At 39.9% G+C, this 24,841-nt stretch overlaps 1 protein-coding gene across 1 annotated transcript in view; it reads right to left on the bottom strand.

The window, feature by feature from the left end:
• The window catches only part of LOC128383462 (adhesion G protein-coupled receptor L3-like), a 156,179-nt gene that overhangs the window by 36,113 nt on the left and 95,225 nt on the right, over positions 1-24,841 (bottom strand). The window contains exons 9-13 of the mRNA XM_053343080.1: positions 23,598-23,636; positions 14,049-14,232; positions 9,482-9,604; positions 7,515-7,720; positions 4,993-5,169 (exon numbers count right to left, since the gene is read on the bottom strand). Of these exons, the coding sequence (XP_053199055.1) occupies positions 4,993-5,169; positions 7,515-7,720; positions 9,482-9,604; positions 14,049-14,232; positions 23,598-23,636 (729 nt within the window). The remainder of the gene's footprint in view (positions 1-4,992; positions 5,170-7,514; positions 7,721-9,481; positions 9,605-14,048; positions 14,233-23,597; positions 23,637-24,841) is intronic.

Here is a 24,841-nt window from a genome sequence, read left to right as displayed (position 1 = left end):
ACATGCACCTAATGTCACACTATGTTCTAAGCTACAATATCTATGATAAAAGTCCAAACACTACAATTGGTTGCTATGGCAGTTAACATAGTTTCTGTCTTCTTTGTCTGCGACTTACACATATAAATAGATTTATTTTGATCCATCTCTCTTGCTGTTTGTACAGAGCTATGCTTATGTCTAACATAAAATACGCAACTAACCTTGACTGTCCTTTCCCATCATTGTTAGTGTCTGATGGTGCCAGTGTGGAGATGTTCTATTAGGACAGTGATGAATGTTACCCAAATATCACCCTCTCCATCATCCATTGGGATGTCCCATTGATTTATACTTACTGGTCTGTCGGGGATAGTGCCACTTACCAGTAGCTCAATGCCTCCCTGGGGCCTATCTTAGCACACACATCAACCGTGTAAATAATGGCCTGTAGGTGGAACCAGAGAGGGTCTATATGTCTTGAGCTGGAGCGTGTGCTTCAGTCCATATTTCAAAGATTTTTTTTTTTTCCAATCTCAATGCCCACTAGGCTAGCTTCACAAATGGCACACTTAAATTCAAAGGAGATGGTTCAATAAGGAACCCTTAGACGTCTGAATGGGCACAAGCCCTTAGGGAATCTGAAAAATCTGAAGAGGAAATAGTGACCATCCGTGATGTATTTTCTGTGACATTCATTGAGCTCTTTCCTTCCCTAAAGTAAGACAGAGTAACTGAGAATGTGTTACGCAACAAAGAAATCTGTACATCAGATACAACTTGACACCACCACAACTAGCAAAGGACACAGAGGTCAAATGAATCAATTTGTAATGTTCGACGTGGTCCAAGTTTGAAAAAACCACTGGGAATCTTGACAGAGCTAAATCCTGCCTTTCAACACTGGGTCGAGTGGAATTAAATTATTTCCAACACATTTTAAGCATCTTTAATCACAGTGATGTCTCAAGGCTCAGTAACAGGACATCTCGAGGTGAGAATCATCAGCTTTCTCAGCAAAGTCACATCAAAGTACACCCACTCGCATCGCTCCCTCCAAAAACCCTGTTTGCAATCATTTAAAAAAAGATACAAAAGAGACATATAATCTCTTACACACAGCTGTCGTCTTGCGAGTACAGTTTTAATTTGTTTATGCGGCCAACGGCGCTCCTCCGCTTGGATTGTAGGATCAGTGAAAGGCATCAGCTCTCTGGCTAGATAGCTCCAAATTAGCAAACAAAGGGCTCGAGTGGCGACACAGGAAGCAGTGACAGCACTTGATGCCCTTGTGATCATCTCAGTGGCAGTTATCTGATCCCCTGTTTCTGACTGATATAGTGTGAGTGGGCGTACTCCTCAAAAATGGGAGGCTTTGTTTAGTCATTTTGAGAAATAGTTCACATTTGGTTAAAACTGGTTACATTACAAACTACCAATGCTCTAAACATCTTTGGGGATCCGATCACAAATTCATTCAACAATGTTCAAAAATCTACAATATGTGAATTACAAATTATTCGGAGGTTCTAACTGACTTCAGGCATAATTAATCCCCTAGGGACGCAGTCTGGATTTTCTCTACTGCTGACTATGTCTAATAATCTCACACACACAGTACAGCACATTCTAGTTCAAGGGTTTCTTATGAATATGAATTTGTGGACAAAGTTTTTACCTTGCCCACATTCACAATCAATGTCAGGTCGAGTATTATTACAATGCATTGTTAAAAAGTAGATAATTGCATAAAGCTAATGTACAGTCTCAGAGGACTGAAAGTTTTGCTTAGTCAACCTTGGAAGAACTGAAGTTTATGAACACAAAATTGAGCAAAGGACTGTACAGCATTTGAGGTAAGGATTTTTTTTCCATACGGCAATGCATCACATCCCATTTATAAGACGTTCTGTGTCCAAAAGTCAACCTTTCAGATCAACATAATTCTATTCAACTTACATTTTCTTCTCAATGCGAGCTGAAATTCAAAAACCCATTTGAATTCTGCTCGGTAGAAAGTTTAATTCAAGCCTCCGAAAAAAAAAAAACGCCCAGCGACTTCAAATTGCCGTCAAGGGCAAAATGACAGCGCTCATAATGTCACATGCACAAGCAGGAACATTTTGTCACTTCTAATTTGCGTGAAGTATGTGGCACTTTGAATGCAATCATAACTTCATGCTAAAAATGTAACAGTACAAGCGCGACACAGACGACAGCTTATTAAGCCGAACATAAAGATCTCTGAATATAACACTATCATTACTCCTAACTAGTGCACATGCGATCCATTGGCAAAAAAAAAAAAGAGAAAGAATTAAAGAAAACAAGATGAAAAATGATGGTGCAGTGAGCCTCTGTCCTTCAAAGGAAAAATTGTAATTACAGCTTGCTGATCTCTTTTTTTATTATTATTTCTGAGATGCCACTGAGAAATAAACAAGGTTAGAATATAATCTGTTGCTCTGAGGGTAATGAGTAATAACAATGCAGAGATGAGCAGTGGTATGTTCTGTTGCCATGGATACAAAAACAGATAGTCTCTTCAATTTATGAAATTTCTTCTTCCTCTCTCTCTCTCACTCGCACATGCACACACATTGCCATTCACGCGCTTCTCGGATACAACACAGTGACAGTTTGTCAAATAAAAAGCCTCCGTATCTCACATTCAGTACCACCTTCCAACAATTTGGCTTTTATAACATCCAAGTGGAAAATATAAAGAATAAAGGAAGGGGGAAAAAAACTGTATCACTCAGAATTGGGGTGTAACTACTGTCCACTTTCCTTCCGTGAATGCAGGGCCACAAGTGAGCCAGGCTTTCTAAAAATGTTAGGGATTGGTTTGACTGAAAGCGCTCCTTTTGCTGCTTCCCCCCCCCTTTTTTTTTTTACTTTGCTGCTTTGCTTTCATTGCGTGAAGGCTCCCATTCTTCATGGCTCCCTCTCTATTCCAGACTCGGCTTCAGCCCTGCAGAGAGCTTAGGTCCAAAAGTCATGCTGCTGAGTGACAAACAGTGTCTCTCTCCCTCTCTCTCTCTCTCTCTCTCGACAGAAATGAAACCCCCCTGGAGCTGTGTTTGTAGGGTAAAATGTACATAGTGAATTTTAGATTTTTTTGTATGATTATGTGCATGAATGTTTTTCCAATTGGGTTCTGCATTGCGACTGTGCGATAGAGAGAGAAAAAAAAGAGAGAGAGTCGGACTGGGAAATAGAGAGGTGAAGGAAGGTCTAGTGGTTTTATGGACAATGGCCAAATGGGACGGCGCTCACAGTGTTTTTTTTCTTCTCTCCCACTGATTCAGAGGAGAGGCTCTAGAGAGACAGATGCCATACCAAATACCAAGAACTACTCTGCTCTGTCAGCAGCCAGTTCCTAAAACTTCCTGTGACAGAAATAATTAAGCCGTCTGTCAGCATCAGAACGGAGACGCAACTCTCGTACCTTTTTCGTCTCCAAATCACCAGTTTTTTTCTTTTCTAGCTTTCTCACTCTCATATCCCCTTCCCTTTTTTCAGCTTTTTCAGATCCACAATGATCAAACCACATAAATCTCACTGTCAAATTACACATTTTATTACTTAGACAGTTCTTTCTCTATCTCTTTTTTTTTTTTTTTTTTTTTTACAACAACTTCTATTATCACCTCCCTATTAATTACCATTCTCTACTCTACATCACACATGCTGTACCACTTTGTTTCTGCGGCTTCCCTGAAGGCAATAAACCGAATGCTGCATTAAGAGAACCATGCTATGTGGAGATACAATGTAAATGTTTTCTTTATCCCTCTTACTGTCTTTACATAAATAAATGAATAATGCATAACTAAGAGAAGCAGTTAGGGATGGATCAAATTCTCAAATATTGTTAGTGGGGTTGGGATTCAATAGCATGAATCTTAATATGAATCTTTTATAATTCTCTGTTCCCTAAAAAATATATTTTGCTTTGTCTCTCAACAATTTCAAAGTATCAAAGACATTAATCTTCAAGGAATTGTTTGACATTAGCTTAGCACCGTTAGTACCGTTAGCTTAGCACCAGACTAGAAGCAGGATAAAGCAGCTAGACCTGCTAACGTAAACAAACAAAAAACACCAACCAGTACTTCAAAAGCTACAATAAAAACTTAGTATGCATGCTAAAACAAAGACAATACAATGTGTTCATTACTGAGTTTCCCTTTGCTTCTGGTCTTTATGTTGAGCTAAGCTAATCACATACTCCCCCTTCACAGCTGCACAGAAACATGAGTAAATTATGTCACTCATGAGATTAGATATAAGCTAAATGTTCGCCAACTGTATATACTTTGTTTATTGCTGTTTGCTAACACTAAAGACAGCCAAGTTAAAGTCACAGCTAAAGCAAATAATTAAGTCCAATATGTGGCCATGACAAAGAGAGGTATTCAAAAATACCCCAATAAACTAGCTAACGATACACCAAAGAGACTTCTCTGTTTTTAGTACAGATTCAAAGAAAGAGGCCATAAGTTGTAAAAGTAATATATAAAGTGTATTGTAGACTTTGTTACTGCTCTGAACCTATAAATACAAAACACACCACAGTTTGGAGTCAACTATATATTTGGATTACTTCACATGTGAAGTTTAAGATGGCTGCAGTCAAACCACTCTTTATACTGACACGGTTATTGGTTAAAACTGTAGGAATAGGGTGTATATTGGTACTTTAAATATTTGTCTACAAAAAGCTGTGAGGGTCAGAAAACAGTAACTGCTGTTTATCACTCTGTTTTACTCTGAACCAGAAACCAAGGGAAATATAAAACATACAGGGATGCCTTTCTGCTTTACAGTGCTCAACACTGTCTGGACCTTCTGGCTTTTTCTTGTCAACCAGTCATCTTGGAATGGACTGTGTGTAAACCACGGTGCATCAATGCAATTTCATGTCTTGTGACTGCATTTGCTAAATTGAATGTTTTTCAGGATAAATCAGCCCACTGACAAGCGAGAAAGGGAAACCAGCTTGCCTACCTTGACATCCACGTGGGCCATGAGGACAGCAAAATTGGTAAGATGTGTACAGGAGCATGTGGTGTGGGTCCTGTTTGTGCCTAGCAAGCGACAGTCCTGTGTAGACCAGTAGCCAGTCATGGTTCGCTTGGAGTAACTCCAGAATGAACAGTTGGGGTTGAAATTCTCCTCGGATTGCTGTTGGAATAAAAAAAACAGAAATAAACAAGGATTGAATTGAAAGGAGGAAAACATACAATGTCCCTTTTCTGAGTGAAACAGAGATAAAAGCATTTAATCACACGTTAGCTGTTTCCATTTATACTATCCTTTTTTTGCAGAATAAATATCCTCAAAATGGTCTAAATTTTTCACCACTGCAATAAGTATCCATTTTAAAGTGAATAGCAGGTGGTTTTACTGTCATACAGCATCAAGCGGCCCCATGCCTGTTTTTCATTGTGCTTTTTGACCTTTCTCTTTAACTTTCACTGCGTGACAATGGACTGCCCCACTGTTTAATGGGCATCACTGCTGTCTGCACCGTGCCACAGCCCTACCGACGTGAGCCTCCCCGCTATCACGCTTGCCATTTTATAAAAGTCATCCATGGCACTGAGGTTGGGTAACACACAAGCACAACAAAACATAACTACTGATAAATAGGTACATCAAATGCCTTTCCTCTTGAGCCCAATGTCTTTTTTTTGTTGGTTTGGCTTCAGAAAGAAAAGGGAGCACACTGACAATCCTTTCCTTTATCAGTCACAGCCTTCAAGGTTAAATGCATCTTCTTTCTTACTATAAACACTGTGAGGAGATGTAGTTTTTCATAGTTTCACAGTTGCTGTAGGGTAATTAGTCTAATAAGGTTTATCCTCTGTGAATGTAAATTTGCTGCTGAATGAGCTTACCCTTCACACACCAAACCCTGTGTAAAATATTCCACAGCAAGAAGACAGGATGACCCTCTGTCTCATTAATGACTTTAATTGGTCCCATTAAGTGGGGAGGCAAGGAAGCGAAACAGTAACTAGAGGACACATCATCATCCCAGAAGACCAGTGATCCAAAATATCATGGTTGAGAGTGGAACTTAACTATGGGAAGACAAAAAAATAGGAACCCATGTAGCAGAGTCGATATATGATGTTGTATTTCCAAGTGCGAAGTTGGAATGGAGTCAAACTACCGAGACAAATAATTAATATCTTTTATTTGGTCTGGAAGTATAATGTATGCAGTTTGTCATGCAAACAATTTGCTCTACACCGTAGCTGCAATAATAATACTAATAGTACAGTAGTGTACACCAAATCATCAGGAAAATGATGAATATGTAAATATTCTTGCCTGGAGCCAAAGCAATGTTTCGAAAGCAGAGACCTGTTAACCAGAGCAATGTCATAACAGCACCTCTGATTGGTTTACCAGTTTACCAGAGAAGTGGGAGCTCTTGATTTGATGCACCAGAGCAACTAGTCTACACGCAAAACATCAATATTGCATCCAATCATGTTTAATTAATTGCGGAAGCTGAAACTGTGATCATTATTATTATATGATTAATTGTACAGCCCCCAGTGTACACAAAATGAACTCTGTATGTAAATGTCTGTATGTTTATGGCACTTTTAACATGATTAAATGACATTTCCAGCAGCAGCTGTCTTAGTGTACTCTTGCATTGGAAGCCCAAGAGGCTACAGTGCAGAAAACACACTTTTCCAAAAGGGCAGCATTTTATTTGAAGATGAGCTGATCGGAGCAAGAAAAGGGTATAAAAACACAAGTGCCCCAACATTAGTTGTAAAATTACTGAATCTAGAGTCCAAAGAACAAATTACACTTTAGGCAGGTGACTCACAGCAATAACCGAGTTGACATTGCCCCTGACATTTTCCCACCATTTAATTCTGACATACATAGGCTATCTTCCTTTTACTCTCTCCAGTCCTCTTTGCTCTGTATTTTTTCTGCCCTTGTTGCCTTCTGCCAGGTCCCACCTACACATGAGACCCGCCGCAATTCTCTCATGGTTGTTCAACATCCCTAATAATCGCTGAAGGCGTTGTTAGTAGACAAAACAGGGATATTCCGAGGGTAGCAGAGTGTGGAGAAGATAATGGAGTCAAGAGGGAAAAGTAGAGACTCCCTGCAATGACTGAGCAGCCTCCAGTGAGGCTCAATAAGGCTGATATTTGTTCAGGAGATCAGGCTGGTATTTGTTAAAACTAATAAAAACACAACACGCATCCCCCCAAATCACCTCGTGGGCAATTTTCCCTTTCCGCAATTCTGTTTTTCACACCTTCCTTTGAATAAAACTCGCTTTTTTATTAACTTAATTTTCTTGGTGTGAGGCCTGGATTTTGTGATTTTTTTTGTTGCGCTTCAGGGATAAGGAAAATTGCGATGAAAGGGTTCTGTCAAGAAAGTGTGTGTGTTAGTGAAAGAGAAAGAGACATTAAATGCAGTTGGCAGTCACATCAAAGCAGAAATAAAACACCGTCTCAACTCAAGAAATACAGACAGAAAATTACCTGTAGATGTCTGATGGTGAAAATGACTGGGTCAGAGAGGTAAACTTTGTTCGAGTCCTTGTTGATGGCGGCCGTGATAACCGGTGAGTTGACAATGACAGAGTAATTGGTAGCCATTGCTTCACTGCCCAGCTTCATGCTGGCGTTCTCCGTCGAAAGATAGACTCCGATGTGTTTGTAAAGGACGAAGGCTATCCTAATCTCACCTGCAAGAGGACATAGTGGAAAGTGACAATTTAAACAAAGAATACACCATTTAACCATGTGTGGTCTTATTAGTATGCTGTTAAAACATCCTCCACTCTTCTTGGAGAACTTTCTATAATATTTTGGAACCTGATTGCAGGTTTGTGCAAGGGGGCATTACCCTTTAGAGCAGAGGTGTCAAACTCATTTTCATTCAAGGGCCACATACAGACCAATTTGATCTCATGGGCCAGACCATTAAAAAGATGGAGGGAAAGAAGGAAGGAAATAAGAAGACAAGGAAGGAAAGACAGGCAAAAGGAAGGAGGGAAGAAAGGTAGGAAAGACAGACAGTGAAGGACGGACAGACAGAAGGGAGGGAGGAAGGAAGGAAGAACAGAAGGAAGAAAGGGAGGAAGGAAGGAAAGAATGAGGAAAGGAAAAAGGGAAGGTAGGAAGGAAGGACAAGAACACAGGATGGCAAGTGGTCCAGATCACACCCCTTGGCGGGCCGAACCTGGCACCCGGGCCGCATGTTTGAGACCCTTGCTTTAGAATCTTCCCCAAACTGTTGCCACAAACATTGAAAAGCATAACTGTCTAAAAGAACACTGTATGCTGTAGCAGTAAAATGTCTCTTACTTGGGACTGAAGAGCGTTAGCCCCAGCCCCATAATATAAGTTCAGTATTGAGAAGAATTCCTATGATGGTACATTTGAATGTTTGTTCTTCCATGTGTAGTCCATCTAGTAGCAAGGAGTCCAATTTTATGCTTTTTATACAGCATAAATGGGAGAACTGAATTTTTGCAACGCTGGAGAAGGAAAATAACCACTCAGCTGAAGCTTTGTTAACATAACATTCAGAAAATGCATGTAGTAAAACTGTCAAAAAGGAGACCTTTGTTAAGGCTGCCAAAATAGTTCTGCAAGAAGAAACATGGAATAAAAACCTCTCCTGCATCAACAAACCGTTATTTTTATTCAGCGTCCAAAATATTTAGTTCGTAGCCTTCTATTGGTAGTGACAAAGGTGATCATTTTTCCTGTTAATAATTTCCTTCCCTCTTTCTCTCTCTCATACACATTTTTCCCCCCTCCTGCCGCCTCACTTTTGAGCACTGATATGAAAAAAAAAATTCCCTCCTGCTGTTACTGAGATCACTCACTCAGATGAAAAGAAAACAATTTGGGTGCTACAGCACCGGATGACAGGGAAATATCCACTACCCTGCTATAATGATCTGCCTGGGCACGGCTGGACATGGCCTTAGTCGTCCAGCCGAGAGGCCACAGGCGCAGCTTGAGTCGATTCTGATTTGCATGAGGTGATAATAAAGTCTAAAAATGGGACTGCATTGCTTCCCGAAAATAGCTATGTATTGTGTCTAACTGCCTCATCTACAGTTTAGAGGCAGTGCTTGAATGTAACTAATTCTACAGCCAGGGCTCTATTTGAAGACTGCAGTACAATCCATGTGCGTTTTATGCAGTCCAACAAAGGATTTGGGCAGCAAATTGAAATTTATTCACAGCATCTGGGATGAAATTCCAACAAAACCAATGAAGTCCCATGCAGTGTGACATCCAGAAGTGGAAAATAATTTAAAAAAACAGGAATTTCGATTAATTATAGTAGATCTTGCATACCAAAAGGCTTTTCAACTACAACATCTTTTTTTAAATAATCTTATTACAAACCTGAACAATACACTAACTGAAGACATGATCACGCTTCAAACCAACAATGGTAGAGCAATAAAAAAGCATTGACTACTCACCGTTTCTTCCGTGCTGCTTTAGCGTGTTAGCAGAGAGGTGGATAGAGTTGCCCTGTCCTCCGGTTTGTGGGAACTTCAGATCAGGCAAATTCCCATCTGTGCTCATCCTTGCTACTTCCAGTTCTGCACATATACAGAACAGACACAAGCAAGACAATATTTAGCGATATTACAATATCTAATATCAGTGACAGCTTGTATTTTTAATCATACACAAGATAATATACATGAAAGAGTGCTTGAATTCCCCTTAATAAAACTTTTAAATGTTTTGCATCTGACTTCTGTGTGAAGTGTGTTCTTATTGCTATCTGTCAAAGACTACAACAACATGCAAACTTAAAACTCCAGTCACGTCTCTAATTCAAAAGCCATCCTCCTGTAGAAGCTGATTTTATTAATCAGTGCTTTTCTAAAGAGTTCTAAATGCTACATTCTTTCTTTACTCGTGTCGCTTTGAAGGACTACCTTCCTCCCAGCTCTTTGTGTGCAAGGGGAGGTCAGTCTCTCATTATAGGCTTCTTAATCAAGTGACTATCAAGTGTTTAGGTGACATTGTTTCCTCTTAAACTGTAAAAACAAAGGCTTTCTTTGCCCTTCGGAAAGAAGAGACGCCTTCATTTCAAGGATTTTTTTTTTCTTTACTTGAGGAGCACAGAGAGCCAGAGATTCAAGGAGGAGATAAAGACCAGCGAGGGAAGACAAGCTTGCTTCTGCTGCAGCTCAACAGCTGTTGTGTCTGAAGCAAGCTCCTAATTTATGGTTCAAAGAGTCTGCCGTCATACAGCAGAGTAAATTGAGCTGCTGATAGGAGCCCAGTTGAAATAAAAAGCTCATTCCATCAAAGTTATTATGGTATGATACAATTCAGTTTAATAAAGCAGTCGAGTGTTCTCTCATCTCAAATACCGATGACCTGTGAGAAGTCTAGGCATTCCTAAATGTCACATTAACTCCCTATGCACTAAGATGAATCCACTGACTCATTGCTGTGCAGAAATACAGAAAAGATTTGCACAAATGTCATATTCCAAAAGAAAAGGTTAACTGTATAGACTATACTGGGTCAGGCAGAAGTAAATAAGGCACTATATGGCAGCATTTAACAGCTAGTGTACAATATTAATGGTTAAGGTGCAATCTGCATAATAGTAATGTCCTTGAGTTTGATTTCAGCTCAGTTGTTGCAGTTCCACTCTCTTCCCATATATGCCATTTAAAATCATAAAATAACTCAAATAAATGCTGCTGAAGCAAAGGCTGTATGTCAAAAATCTAATTCCAATTCAGGATTAATTTGTGTTGATTTAAATTTATAAGTTAGTAGACGTTAGCTAGGGTTTCATTTTTCGGCCACTTGCGAGCACATATCACCTTATAAAGTGTAAGATGCCACCTGTGACTGGAAACTAGATTGGTGAGACTGGTGAGACTCAACCAAGAAACCAAACAATGAGCTGAAAGCAGGTGGGGAGTTCTGGTCCTCTGAAATGAAGCCAACGCGGAAGTAACTTAGAGCATTCTATCAAAAAGGCCACCAGGGGGCAACCGTTTTGGTGTCAAAAGGACTTCCGTCTATATACAAGTCAATGGAGAATTCACCAATTTCTCACTTGATTTCTAACCTCAGTAAACGTTTTCAAAATGTGTTTACGGCCTCAATTGCTAGTTTAAAGCCTTCTTCAATGCAGTATGATGTTCATTTGGGACATTTTGACCTCCCTGATTTTATATGTGACGATAAAGCAGGGTATGCATTAGGGCGTGGCTACGTCATGATTGACAGGTTGATTGACCAATGTCCTTGAGATCCAGCCCTCGCAACCAATCGCAACCTCCCCGCTCCGCCGTTGGCCCCGCCCATACTTTCCGCCCATGACTTCGCCTCATGCCCATATAAGTAGAATCCGTGTTCTTTTTTTCCCGGCATGCACCTGAAATGTTCAAGATGGTGCTGCCTAGATTCGAAACTATTGGCTTCCGAGCAGCAGTCCACAAACCAATGGGTGACGTCACGGATGTTACGTCCATTTCTTTTATACAGTCTATGGCTGAAAGATGCAAAAACGTTCCACAGTGCTGAGGTGAACTGCAGAATCTGGTGAGGATTCTTGGGAGGTTTTGTCACTATGTATGATCCCTTTGACATTACACAGTCATTTACCTGATCCATTGTCAATACAGATATTGATTAGTGAAATAATGCTGATGTCATAACCGATTTCAGATTAGTACGAAACTGCTACAACCACAGTGAAAAAACAGATAAACCGGCTGGTACATTTTATCTGTATTGGAGATTCTGAACTCAAGTGTAGGGAACAGAAACTTAATTAATTCTGATAAGGTATTCAGCTGATGATCTGATGTCAGTAGAGTATGACACCTCTGACTTTGATAAAGGTTAGTGCCCGTGAAAAGCTACAAAGAGGCCACATTTAATCCTCCCTTTGTATCTGTTCTCATACCAAAGCTTCCCGCATTTTTTCTTTTTTTAAAAAAAGGAAAAAACCCTTTGTATTAGCATTCTCTTGTGCTTTGGCAAAGGCCAGGGGGATTGGGTGATACATTCCTATTCAACTTAGCTAAGACAATACCCCAGATAGTTCATGATTCCCTGGATTCCAAGCCTGCCTTTTAAATAAAGGAAGCATTTTTCTTCTCCCTCTCTCACTCGCTTTTCCCTGGGTGGTTGTGTAAAAGAGCTTACGACGGGCTTTAGGGAATTTCTTTGATGCCATAGTAGTTGTTGGACCCAAAGGCTATACCTTCAAAGCCGGTTTAAATAACACGCTAATCGGCAGAAATCTGTTCATAAGATTATCATGCAGAGAGAGAGAGGCACACTTGCGCAGACAAAGCCCCAGACGAGCACATGCACTGTGACGAGTAAACACAAACACAAACACAATGGGTGTGGAAATATCCCTCTTCTTTGAAAGCGAAGAAAATAGATCTCATTATCAGCTTGGGACTAAAATTGGAACAAGGCTCTCTCGCTGTTCAACATTCGCGTAAAAGCAAGAAAAGCCAGCTGCCCTTGACATGAAGAACATGTCACCAAAATGCAATATGTGTGAGCTACAGTACAACTGCACACATAAGACCCTTTACTTTACATGTACTTCAGTGTGAAAAATCAATAATCAGCTGATGCGGTGATTACCAATGTTTAAGTGGGCCTCTTTGTCCTCATTTAACTACCCTGCATGGCATGAGGGATTGCAGGAGCCAATAAGCCAACCCGGGTGAAAAAAAATGAGCCGAGCAAACAGAGAGATAAGGCCTAGTAAACATGTCACCACCACATAATTAACCAGACTACCACTATGTGCTATAAAATCTCACTCGACTTGTGCAGGCATCATCTCACTCCCCCTCCAAATGAGCCAAGAATCTCCTTAATACCCAGATGAATTGTGTGCCAGATACAATAAAATCCATTTTATTAATTCTCCTTATGCTTGCTTCCTTTTAAGTCAGTAGACCTATATTTTTAGGTTGCCATGGTAGCAAGAACTTAAAAAAAAAAACCTTGTTCAGAGAAGAGGGCAATACATCATCACATTTTTTTTCTTAATTTCCCATGCCCTAGTGGCCATATATATATGCTTTATATGAATGTGTATTGTATAAAAGTGCTTTGTAAATGGTTCTCAATGTAAACTACCGCTTTACACATCAACAGCTGATGTATCCATTTTTGAAAAGCACCACTTGGGGAAAGGTTCATGATAGAACTTCTATTATCTGTGCTCATTCTGTATTTATATACTGAATAATGAGCACTGATCCTTGATGTGCGAGACGAGTGGTGAATTCCGGCTGATAATTGACATGAATATAAACACAATCATTTCAGATAATTGTCAATTTACAGCTGAGTGCCATTAGCCATGAACAGCCCTGCCAAAGTTAACCTCCTGTGAGGGAGAAAGCATTAATCCAGTGACCGTCACACTTGTTCTACAGCCTCAAGAGCTCGCCTGTCAATATGAGAGCAGCCTGGATCAATAGTTGTACGGTGAACTTTGTAACCCCTGTACAACTGGCAAGACCAGTGAAGAATGAAATATTTCACACACTTGAAAAGACATTGGTAGAAAGTATTATGAAGGCCAAACTGAAACATTCAGCTCTTCAAATTCAGTCTTTAATTGTCTAAATGTCATTATTGACAATGCTGAGTGTTCCAGCTGAGCTAATAATCTGTTTTCAAGCACCTTGAGGAACAATTTACTTAATTTTGTCCAAGCTCCAAAGTTCACTCATGCAAACAAAGACATCCAATTAAAGTTGGCAGGCGAACATTCATGTTTTCTTTGTTGTTTTTTTTAAATATCTGAGTAATAAAATATCAGACACAAATTTCACATTACCCACTGCACAAAGCAAGCACAGTTTTACTGTATATGTACTGTAGGTAGGACTACCACAATTTAAGGCTCTTCTATAGACCTTATTAGAGGATCAGGATTACTCTACAATGAATCCAACTAGAGGAATAGCAACATTAAGCAGCATTAGCATGTGAAGAAGCAGAGCCAGTGATTGTATTTCTACTCACGGATGTTGTCAGTGTTCTCTTGTACAATGTCCGTCTTGAGCAGGTTGTCAGCCAGGACGAAGGCGCCTTGCTCCACCGTGTCCAGCAACATGGTAGCGGCCCTCAGCTGCTCGCCTGTACTCAGCTCCCTCCACGCCGACTGGGCCTGCGGCTGCAGCAGATTGTTGACCGTCTCCACCATGGCCTGGGGAGTCCAAATCATCGATTTAGTGAAAAGAAGCTAAGCTGGCCTGGGACTGCTGCTGTTTGACATGGTGATTTGGTAAACGGTATGAGTGAGGGAAGATCAAAGAGAGTTCAGGACTGGAAAACAAATCACACAGTCCAGTGGGATCGTGCAAGGAAGAAGCATGAAACGCTTTTTGTCCTGTTTCATTTAAAGTTAAAATTCCATAATCGTCTTTCTACTGAGCAATTTCATGAGCTTTTTCCCTCAATTAATTTAGAAGTTATGCTTTTGGACACGGATCATCAAGTAGTAGTAGCAACACCTGAATCTATAATGACATCGGATATGTTGTTAAGTTGCTTTTGTTGCTGTTTCTTTTTCATCTACATGAAGAATTAATCATGTAAATGAATCAGAGCCAGTGCTTACAAGACTGGAGGCCAATTCTTACATGACTTGAGGCTAGAGTCTTTAATTGGTGTGATAAATGTTCTTCCATACAGACAATCCCAATGCACAAAAGCACTGAGAGGGGGGAAAAAAAAGACAACAACATGGAGATGCTCGGTTCCAAAGCAAATGGATGTATTGCATGAGACATTCGCTGGTAGCAACAACTGTAGCTGCAACCATTCAGCTCAAATCTCTCCTGCATATTAATAGCATCGAACCGCTATTATGCCTTCTTTAATCTCCCGACAACAATGCTGGAGCTGGTAAGCAAGCAAGAAACAAGAACATTCTCAAGACAAGATGAAAAATTAAGAGCCATTAAAGATTTAAAAATGCCAATGGCAAGATTTATGAATGGAATACTAATTGGTCAAGGAAAGCAATTCCTTCTCGCTACCACTGTTCCGAAGGGCAAAATGAGCCTGACTGCCCCTTGGTATATATATACATAAAAAAAAGAAAGAAAGAAAGAAAAGAAAAGGGAAAAAAAAGCTATTTCTAATGCTAACTCATTGCAGTAAGTGGTCAAATACATAATTTTCTTCCTGCACTGGTAATAATAGTAACATTTCCATGCTCCACAGTGGAAATCACACATCTGATAAAAAAAAAAATTGCTCAGATTTTGAAGAATCATAGCTGCCTTCATGTATTCCCTTTGCTCTTCTTCAAAAGCCAAGTGTACACACTTGTGACATCTTGAAGATGGAAGCTGCAGTATGATGTATGTATGTAAAAACAGAACTCTAACCGGAATTCACTTCACTGCCCTTAGATCCCCTTTTTTGATGAATGGATTTTGTGAGGGGAGTATAGAATGACTCCAAAAAAGAAAAAAAGAAAAAGCACGGGTATAAAGCCAAAGGCGATAAGAGAAATCATGTGCTCGAGTTTATCAAATTAATTCCTGATCAAAAGGGTGGAGAGAAAAAAAAAAGCAAGGGTGACAGACTTTGAGTCACAAAGGATAAGTGTAATGGACCCGTATATTTCCTTATAATGTTAAGTTGTGTGTTTGTCTCGAATCAATGTGATAGCAAGAGGAGACGGAGGGATGATTGTATTCAACTCACTGGCACTGGCTGAGAATTTCAAATAGCACCAGCTGGCTTTTCCTCATTCAAAACATACCCTGCACACAATACACCACCCACACCCCAACACCCAGACACCACCACACACACACACACACACACACACACTGATGCAACAGTGAACACACACCTCGGCACCTGCTAGTATACAGAAATCCACCAACTGCACAGTAAAACTAAAGCTGTACACACACATACACACGCACACGCACACACACACACACACGCACAGGCAGTCTACCAACTTTAATGTAATTATTCATTATCCACAGCCAATCTCCAATCACACCTTTTGACATTCAGCTAGAGGCAGAGGTTGATTCACTCTCAATTAAGGAGCTATTTTTCTTCAAGCACTGACTTCTTTTTTTTTTCTTTTTTTCTTCTTTGTTCACCACCGTAAGATTTTTTTTTTTCCAGCAAGTCTTAAAACACTGAAATAATGATTCTACAGAGGAAAGGATTGATGAACTTGCAGGGAGGAGGAGACTGTCTGGCTTTTTCCAAATGCAGAAAAGGTGTACAAAAAAGTACAAGATTGATGAGCAACTCTCTCACAAAACCCCGAGGGATGGGTCAGAAACTTGTGAGAACGGTATATGTGATGGATAATTGATAAACAAGAGCGAGTGAAATAACCGTGGGCAGGGCAGGTAACGGTATAAAAATGTATATATCGGAATAATGATCAGTATTCTTACAGACCCTTTAAGGCATTTGTAAGATCAACTGAAAGAAAGAAAAACAATAAAGCTGACATTCAAACATGCAACAGTATTCTGAGAGAACTGAGAATGAAACGATGACTCAAAAGACCGTGAAGGATTGTCTTTATGTTGGAAGCAGAGTGTGTGATGATAACTACCAAATCTTCAGCATATTCTATTCAGCGCACTATACACACAGTTCAAAAAGTACTCACTTTTTACAATCACCAATATCAGGCTTGCTTTATGCTATTTGTTGGCAGCAATGTTGCTACAGTACAGCCTGAGTGTGTTTTGGAGAAATTGCATTCCTTCATCATCCAAGTATTGAGTGGTCCAACATTAAATTGGGCCATTTTTCTGTCTTTGTCCTTTGTAAAACGCTTTACAAACTGTTCTCAACAATTTAGATAAGTACAATAACTTAAGTTAAAGGTCATATTGAATGGAAAAAATGTCTTTTCTGTTATTACCTTGCGTCCCTGAGTGCTTTGTTCAGGTGCCTCCACTACTACACAGAGGTTTTTAACATTATGTATAAACTTGACTCCTTGTCAACAGGTGTCATTGCAGTGGTCAAATTGAAATAAACGAGAAGGCAGTGTTATCGAGAGTCTGAAAATGGCCTTGTTGTGGTTAAATAAGAATAACTGACTTCAAAATATTGTATTTTACAGTTTAATTATGATGATGGGTAAGGCATATGTATTACTAATTCAACAACCAAGCTCTCCAAGCCTTTACTTTGATGTTCCCATGTCAAAACCTTGCCTTTTTGTATTTGTGTTTCCTCCATGTAATCCTTCCCCATATGGAAGAATCTTGTTTCTTTGACTTTTCACGCACAGCGGAGGTTATTTGCATCTTGAAAGTGTCGAGCTCATTCTACAAAATTTCATGAGATCAGTGTGAGAACAGCATCATTTCTAGCCTCAGTGGGGGAGAGAAAAAAAAAAGAAAAAAAAAGAAGCAGGGAGTGAGGGAATGAGGGTAGGGGGTGTAACAAAGCAGCACAGCACCACCACCATCATCATCATCATAGTCTATGCAGAGACGCAATGCTCAGGCTCACTGCAATTTTACTGCTGTTAGCACACTGCCGCTCCATCTATCAAATGCATCGGCTCACTCTGGCGCTGCAAACTAACCTTTTTTTTTTTTTTTTTGCCACTTTATTTTCCCATGCTAAATGCAACCCAGCAGTAAAAAAAAACGATATTCTAGTTTCTGGTACATGAGGAAATGCTAATCGTTAACTCAAGTCACTGCTGGAATGTTCCACTTGGAACAAGGATGCGTGAAAAGCTGCAGTGCACGGGCCATTTATACCAATACACGAGGAAGGAAGGGAGAGGTGGACATTAGCGTGAGCTTGGCACGAGTCCAAGCCGACCCCGCGGTGTGTGCGCTTCTATCTGTGTGCTGATTGATGAAATGAACTCGGGGTCTGGGAAATTGATTCTGGCTGAGGCTGATCTCCCTCTTCCTTTTCTGTCTCGCTCGCTGGTCGGCTTCCTGTGTGCACTCAGCTCTCACCCTCACCCCCCCCACACCCCTCGCCCCATTTCTCCTCCCTTCCTCTGGGCCAGTTAGTTTTCCCTCACTTGTTGGCTCTCACTGACATTGAAGGTTGATCTCAAACATTTTTGGGAGGGAGGGGAGAGAAACAAGGTGGGATATCTTGTTCTGTCTGTCGTCTCATATCTGACTAGATGTCTTTCGGCAAAGCTGAGGCATCATTTCTGACTTTCTTTTGCCAGTTTCATTTTACCTGCGAGCAAAATCATCTGTCTTTTTTTTGGAGAATCTTTGCAACCTTTTTATTTAATATTTCATGATGCTTTCTCTCTCTAGTAAGTGGGTGGTTTTGACTGTGAGTTACAGAGGAATAACCCTTTTGCTTTTAGTCTTAGGTATAATCTTACTAATGTGCAACTATGTATGTAAAGGCTTTTTTAGCTCATCTACAAAGAGAATTAGCATTTATTCAAAAGGGGCTTATATTAGAGACACGTCTTTATTTCACATCTCCTATTTTTTAATTATATTTTATTGTATTTTAGAAAAAAAGACCTCCCTGTTTTCTCCTTTGTTGCCATTTTAATATGCTGTTGAAGCGGTTTGCTGGTGATGACACTCAACACTTCCTCTCGTCTTGATCAAGCACTTTGATGACTCTTGATAAATTCAGTATGATGTTTACTTCTGCATAACTAACTCCATCAACAGTCATGTCACACTCGCCGCTCTCCTCCAACAGAAATACACTTTTTATTCACAAATTGTTTCCAGTTGTTCAAAGAGAATAATCCCTCTCATTTTTTGACGCGCTATTAATTAGCAAAACGTGCAGGAGAAGGCGAGGCTCACCGACTTCACTGACTTTAAAATCGCTCCAAAAAAAAAAAAAAAAAAACCTAGCAGAGTCGTGAATAAAAACAGTAAACTATGAGGAGCAGATTGGGGAGGAAGCGTGACTATATTGCAGCATTCATGGATGCTGTGGAAAATGAGCATTAAAGGCACCCTGTGAAGTTTCCTTGTGAACAAACACAGTTATGATATCATTTGGTGCTTCTCACTAAAATGCATTGTGTGTATCTTTGAGACAAAAGAGGACACACATGCACAAACACAGGATACCAACAAAATATGGACACACTCATACAAATACCCTCAATAGTCAAACAATTGGACAGGGTTATCTAATACAACTCTGCTTAATTGGCTTCAAAGGGACAATAAGGTATGTATTAATGTACTGTTTGTGTGTAGCCTAAAAACTACTAAAATCTAATCTGAAAAACAAAATGATATTCAGAAACATTAAACCATACTGGCAAAAATTCTTCCACTCTCTCTACTGTGAGCAGAAATGGCACACAGATTATTCAAGCAGAACTCTGTACTGTACTGCGGGCCAGATGAGGAGGTCTGTGTTTATGAGGATGTGGTTATCTTCATCTTTCAACAAATTGACTACCAGGGAAATTTTATCATCTTGTTACATTCCTGAATGAGGAGCCTCCCTTCGTTACGCTTGCTATAAGGTCATCCTGCGCTGTGACACTCCCCCTAGCCATCTCTGCATGCTAAGGTGTCATTTTAATGAGGGCTTGGAGCTCAATATCCTCCCCTGTATCCTGCATATTCACAATCACTTGGCTCCAACTAAGGCACAAGATATTATTTCGGATCCTTCAGAGTATTCAAAGCAAAATCCCACAACACCAACTTGCTTTAAAACAGAATAAACGCCAGAGGAAGAAGCTGTTCAAGGCTAGCGTGCTTCACTTTAGCTTGGTACACAATGGATGGACATAATCACAGTAATTGGACGGCCATAATGTCACTGCCTATGAGCAAGCTGCTATTAATGGCCAAAAGCATAGGAGGCAGGACGCCATTTTTATCATGTTTGTTCAAAATCAAAAAGGCACAACAAAGAAACATTCCTGCAGGGGAAATGCAGAACATAGGGAATGGATCATTATCTGCTTTGTAGCTTTATCAAGGCCAAATCCTATTCAGTGGGATTAAACAGGCTGTGACATGTCGCAAAAATCACTGTTTATGAACAACCTAGAAAAATACAGATGTTGTCATAATTATTTGTTTCATCTGCCTCTGATCAAGCAAGGCAGGGAGAGGGAATATGTAACTGAAACAGCAAATAAAGCTCCCTTTATTCAAAGCCCCCTGATGATCTTAATGCGATAAAGACCTTTGTACCAGGTGAACTGAAGTGTCATTTACTTGTTTACCACTTGAACAAGATAGAGGCCCTTCCATCAAGATGAGACTTCTAATCTCATTTAGACACATTTAGAACTTCAAGCCCTGTATTGTATTTGGGACTAGCAGCATGTCCTTTCTTCAACACAACCACACCTGCACCTGCACAATCTGCCTTTTCCCAAAGTGCTGTCAAAGTCTGTTTTCGGCATCGTGCATGGTCTTAGCACAGAGGGATAGCAGAGGCAGGTGCACCTCTCATTTGCTTTGTATTCCTCTGCTAATCCCACTTATGTCAGCCACCAGGGCCCCGTTGGAGAAAACATTGCCTAATTTCCCTAATCAATGAAAGTCCCTCAAAGCCTGGCAGCCCATGCAGTCAATGCCTAGTGTTTACCTAAGGCCACAGATGTTGCTCCATTATTCCGGTTCGTCAAGTGAAAGTACTTCAATCTTGTTTGAATTTGTCAGCCCAGCAAGGGGACATAACAGAGGAGAAGATGCACAGCTGAACAGTAGTTATGTATTGTATGGTACAATATATTCTCATAGTATTCATAAAAAAACATGAACCCAGATGCCAGCTTTGTGTGTCATGCTTATGGAATGGTTATATCTTGAGAAATATGCTAATTAGCTTTCTTGTCAAGTGTTATATGAGAAGAATGATACCACTCACATGTTTGTCTGGTGAATATGAATCTAAAGCAAGCCGCTGACAGGCACACTAATTAACTTATCTAATCTAACTATGAAGCAAGGACTCATTGTTTGTCTTATGTATGTATGTCCTTCACATATCTCAAGAACTATTTGCAGTATATAAACTTCACACTTGGCACATGTTGCTGGTGACCCAGGGACATGCAGTGTCCAATTTGGTACAATTTGGACATGTTCAATATTGATAAACTTTGATTAAATTAGAGATCATCACGTAGCAGGATGGGGCTTATGGGCTCTGCAAATGAGTGACAGCAAGCGGGTGAGGAGAGAGACAAAGTCTATGAATGACTATTTTCTGATTTTTTTCAGAGTACAATATGTTCTAAAGCACAAATAAACCACCATCAAACACTCAACACGCGATATACTATGGAGATAGATGCTCTTGGTTTCAGTTTAATTGTCATCTTCTGCATTTGTCCTCATATATTCAACTCATGCAGCAGTAAATTAAGAGACCCATAAGGCAAAACTGTGTTGGTTTTTCCTCATGTGTGGATGCCGTGTGTTTCAAGCACGGCATACACGCACGTGAGAGAGAGAGATAGAGAGAAGGGGAGAGGGGGAAGAGAGAAAGAGAGACAGCATGTTAGAGTGAGGAGAGGGAGCGGTGGAAAACTTTCTCTGAAACTAATCACTGGTCTGTGTTGTTTTCACGCCACCTTTTAGTATCAGCTCAGCTCAAGAAACATGGTGTTTTGTCACAAGCACATTTTTAATGGGCACTGCACTAGTATAACTATTTGAGATGTTAGTAACTTCTTGAAGCATCTGTTGGTTGCCTGGAAACATCACAACGTATCATTTTTACTTTTCAGTTTTTAAAAATATGAAACAAAAGGTAACACATTTTAATTAGTGAGCTTCAGGGGTGCTGGTGGGTGGATGTTGTTACTTTTGGAAAGAGCCATATTCCTGTCTTTATGCAAAGCTATGATAAGCTAAACAGTTGTTGGCTTATTCATATTGTACAGACATGAGAGTGCTATTAATCTTCTTATCTACCTCAAACAAATGAAATGAATTAGCTTATTACCAAAAATGTCAAAAAAAGTATTCCATTAAATGAATCTTGATATTTTTGGAATAAACTATAGCTTTTGATTTGCACCCTGTCAGCAGCTAAAGGAAAATGATGGTGTCAGTCCATCCATCACTGAAAGATGTTTAAATGATAAATGTAAAGTAAAGATACTTTCCGAATTCCACAGGGAACATTTGTACATCCAGAAGACTTAAATCTTTAAAAACAGGTCACGTACATGTTATATTGTTTTAATTTTAGGAACTGTCATTTTAAGCACACATTATACTCATATAGGAGTATAATAGGAGTAAATACAGCGCTCATTGGGGACTACTTTCAGCCACAGAATACACATTTGCACTGGTGAGTATTTATGGGAGTAGAATGGTACATTTGGGATTGACTCAAAATAAACTACAGTGCCCATGTTTATTGTAATAAAGGAACATGTCACTCAAGGCAACGGTGTAGCTCCTTGATTTAGTACATTTTAGAGAGCAATGAAGGTCTATGGCATAGAGGAATAAGCTATATTGGGCTTTGTGTACACAGCCAAGCACCATTTGTTAGTTTTGGCATTTGGTGATAATAAGTCAAGTCACACCAATAATCCCATTTGCACATGTGAGCACGCTTCATCATCATATATTCCATTTGTATGCCATTTGCACAATCACATGACTTTTCATAGCCCTCAAAGACACAGTACCTCGGTGGAATTGAGGCAAAACATGTGTTGCTTTACCTGACTGCTGCAGAGAATACACATAAAACAACATCTGGCTCTAATGTGCAGCTTTATTGAAGCCATCTGCATGAAGACAAGGACGTAAACTTAACCCATACTTCTCTTGTCAAGGTAGAAGTGATCCTGATAACAGCTCAAATGTCGTCCGAGAAAAAACTAAATCAGTCAGTAGCCTGAGAAATAGCTGAGTGAAGCGACAGAGTCCCTCCTAAATTGGGACACATATGTATTATGCATCAGGGAGAATCATAACATGCCAGGACTTTGGCTGACTTAGTAGTTAGAAGTTGACTTGCTGGTATAATGAGGTCACTTCTTTGGCTCTTAAGCATTTGCTGAGAAATGTAGGCGTGTGTTACATGCCTAAGAGCTTTACTTTTGACTGATGCGATCACTTGTCTGATGTGGAATATTTCATGGAAGAGCAGTGCCCGTGTGATAGCTTTGGGGCTGTTTCTAAAATGATTTAGACACTTGAGAAATCCACAATGGAAATTTGGCATTTGAAACAGAGAAATTATTAGACTCATGCTCAGCCCAAACATAAGTAAGAAGTCGGGAATATCACGACATGCGCATGCAGGGAAAGAATATGACATATGACTCATAAATTGGTAGGTTGGAGGCACTGATGGTATTTACTTGCACATAACATAAATGACATGACACTAATGAAATTTGACCCTTTGATTTAACGACAGCATTAGTGAAGTCTACAGATATATTGACTTTGATAGTTATTTTTTTATTTTTTCATTTCTTTGATTGTTTTTTTCCCCTGCACTTCAAAAGGTCAAACTTCAATTTGCATGTTAAAAATGAAAATGACAGCAAAGTCGTCACAATGAGGGAATGAAAAGCAGGTATGAGGAAATTTTTTGTCGAAATACCTGAACATAAAACCGGCAAGAACGCTCTCTTTTCTGCAGCTGCAATCCAAAGAAAATGCAAGAGTTAGCGAATAGTCAACAACTCATACAATTCCACTTGAAAAAGAATTCTGCTTGAAGTACAGGTTTCAAAGCAGGGGGGAAAAAAAACCTTCTGTTACAAGTTAAATATGCTTTATACAACGTGAAAAGCTGTATATATTATAAATTGGTTGCACCCTATCTATAAAAATCAGCAGACTCTTGTGTTAATTAGCACTTAAATGAGACAGACAACACAAGTGGGAATACGTCGATGACACACTGCCACTCTTAAATGTGATTTCAAGGATACTATTTTTATTTCCCACTTGATATATTCATGTGTGAACTCAGAAGAAATGTTTGTCTTTAAACCTCTTCCACCACAGAAGGAGCGTCGATGCTAAAAACAATCAAGCATACCTGAGAAATAACAGGAAGCTCAGGCTCAAAGAAGTGCTCTTGGCACTGCATGGACGGTGAATAATTTTAATTGAGTTCTGATACAAGCAGGGTAGCCAACAGAGCTACTGTGTGGCTTAACATCTAGGTTCTGGTACCATGCTAAATCCCATGCAGATTTGCTCCAAAGAGTACCATTTCCCCCATAAAGGAACCTCTTGCTCTACATCACAGCCCACTCTTCTGGAAATGGTCCCGTCCGTACCGTTAGCCAGCTACCCTTTGATCATGAAAACGAGACTGATCTCACCGTTTGCCAACTCAATCCTTTCATTGTCTGCTGGCAGAGCGCATTGTGCTTCGCTATCAAAAAAAAAATCTTTAATTCGCTTAGCTCTTTGCAGATTGTGTCAAAATGATTGAGCTCGGGGAGGTAAACATCAACCACTGCCAGAGCACAGATGAGGGTTCTGTGGGCTGCTTGGGGAGGGCTTTCCAACACAAGATAAAGCTGAGACACCATTTTTTTTTAACATAGGTTCTCCATGCATAGTGATGCACGAATGTATTGTATAACCAAGGACAAAGATTTATATATCCTAGCTGAGCCCCTGACCCCTTGAATAAATTATACTGGTTTTAGAGGCCTTTTTTATTCTCCTCAACCCAGCTGTTTTTCTTTTCTTTGTGCCACTTCCTCATCATTACAAAAGAAACTGAAGACAACAGCAGTAATCTCGACCACAGCAGTTGTCTGTGACTTGATGTTGTGTTTTTATGAGAACCCTACCCCCCTCTTTTTTTTTTCAAGAGGTATTATA

This window comes from Scomber japonicus, chromosome 22 (assembly GCF_027409825.1).
Source record: "Scomber japonicus isolate fScoJap1 chromosome 22, fScoJap1.pri, whole genome shotgun sequence".
NCBI lineage: Eukaryota > Metazoa > Chordata > Actinopteri > Scombriformes > Scombridae > Scomber > Scomber japonicus.
This window is presented reverse-complemented; position numbering and strand designations above follow the sequence as displayed.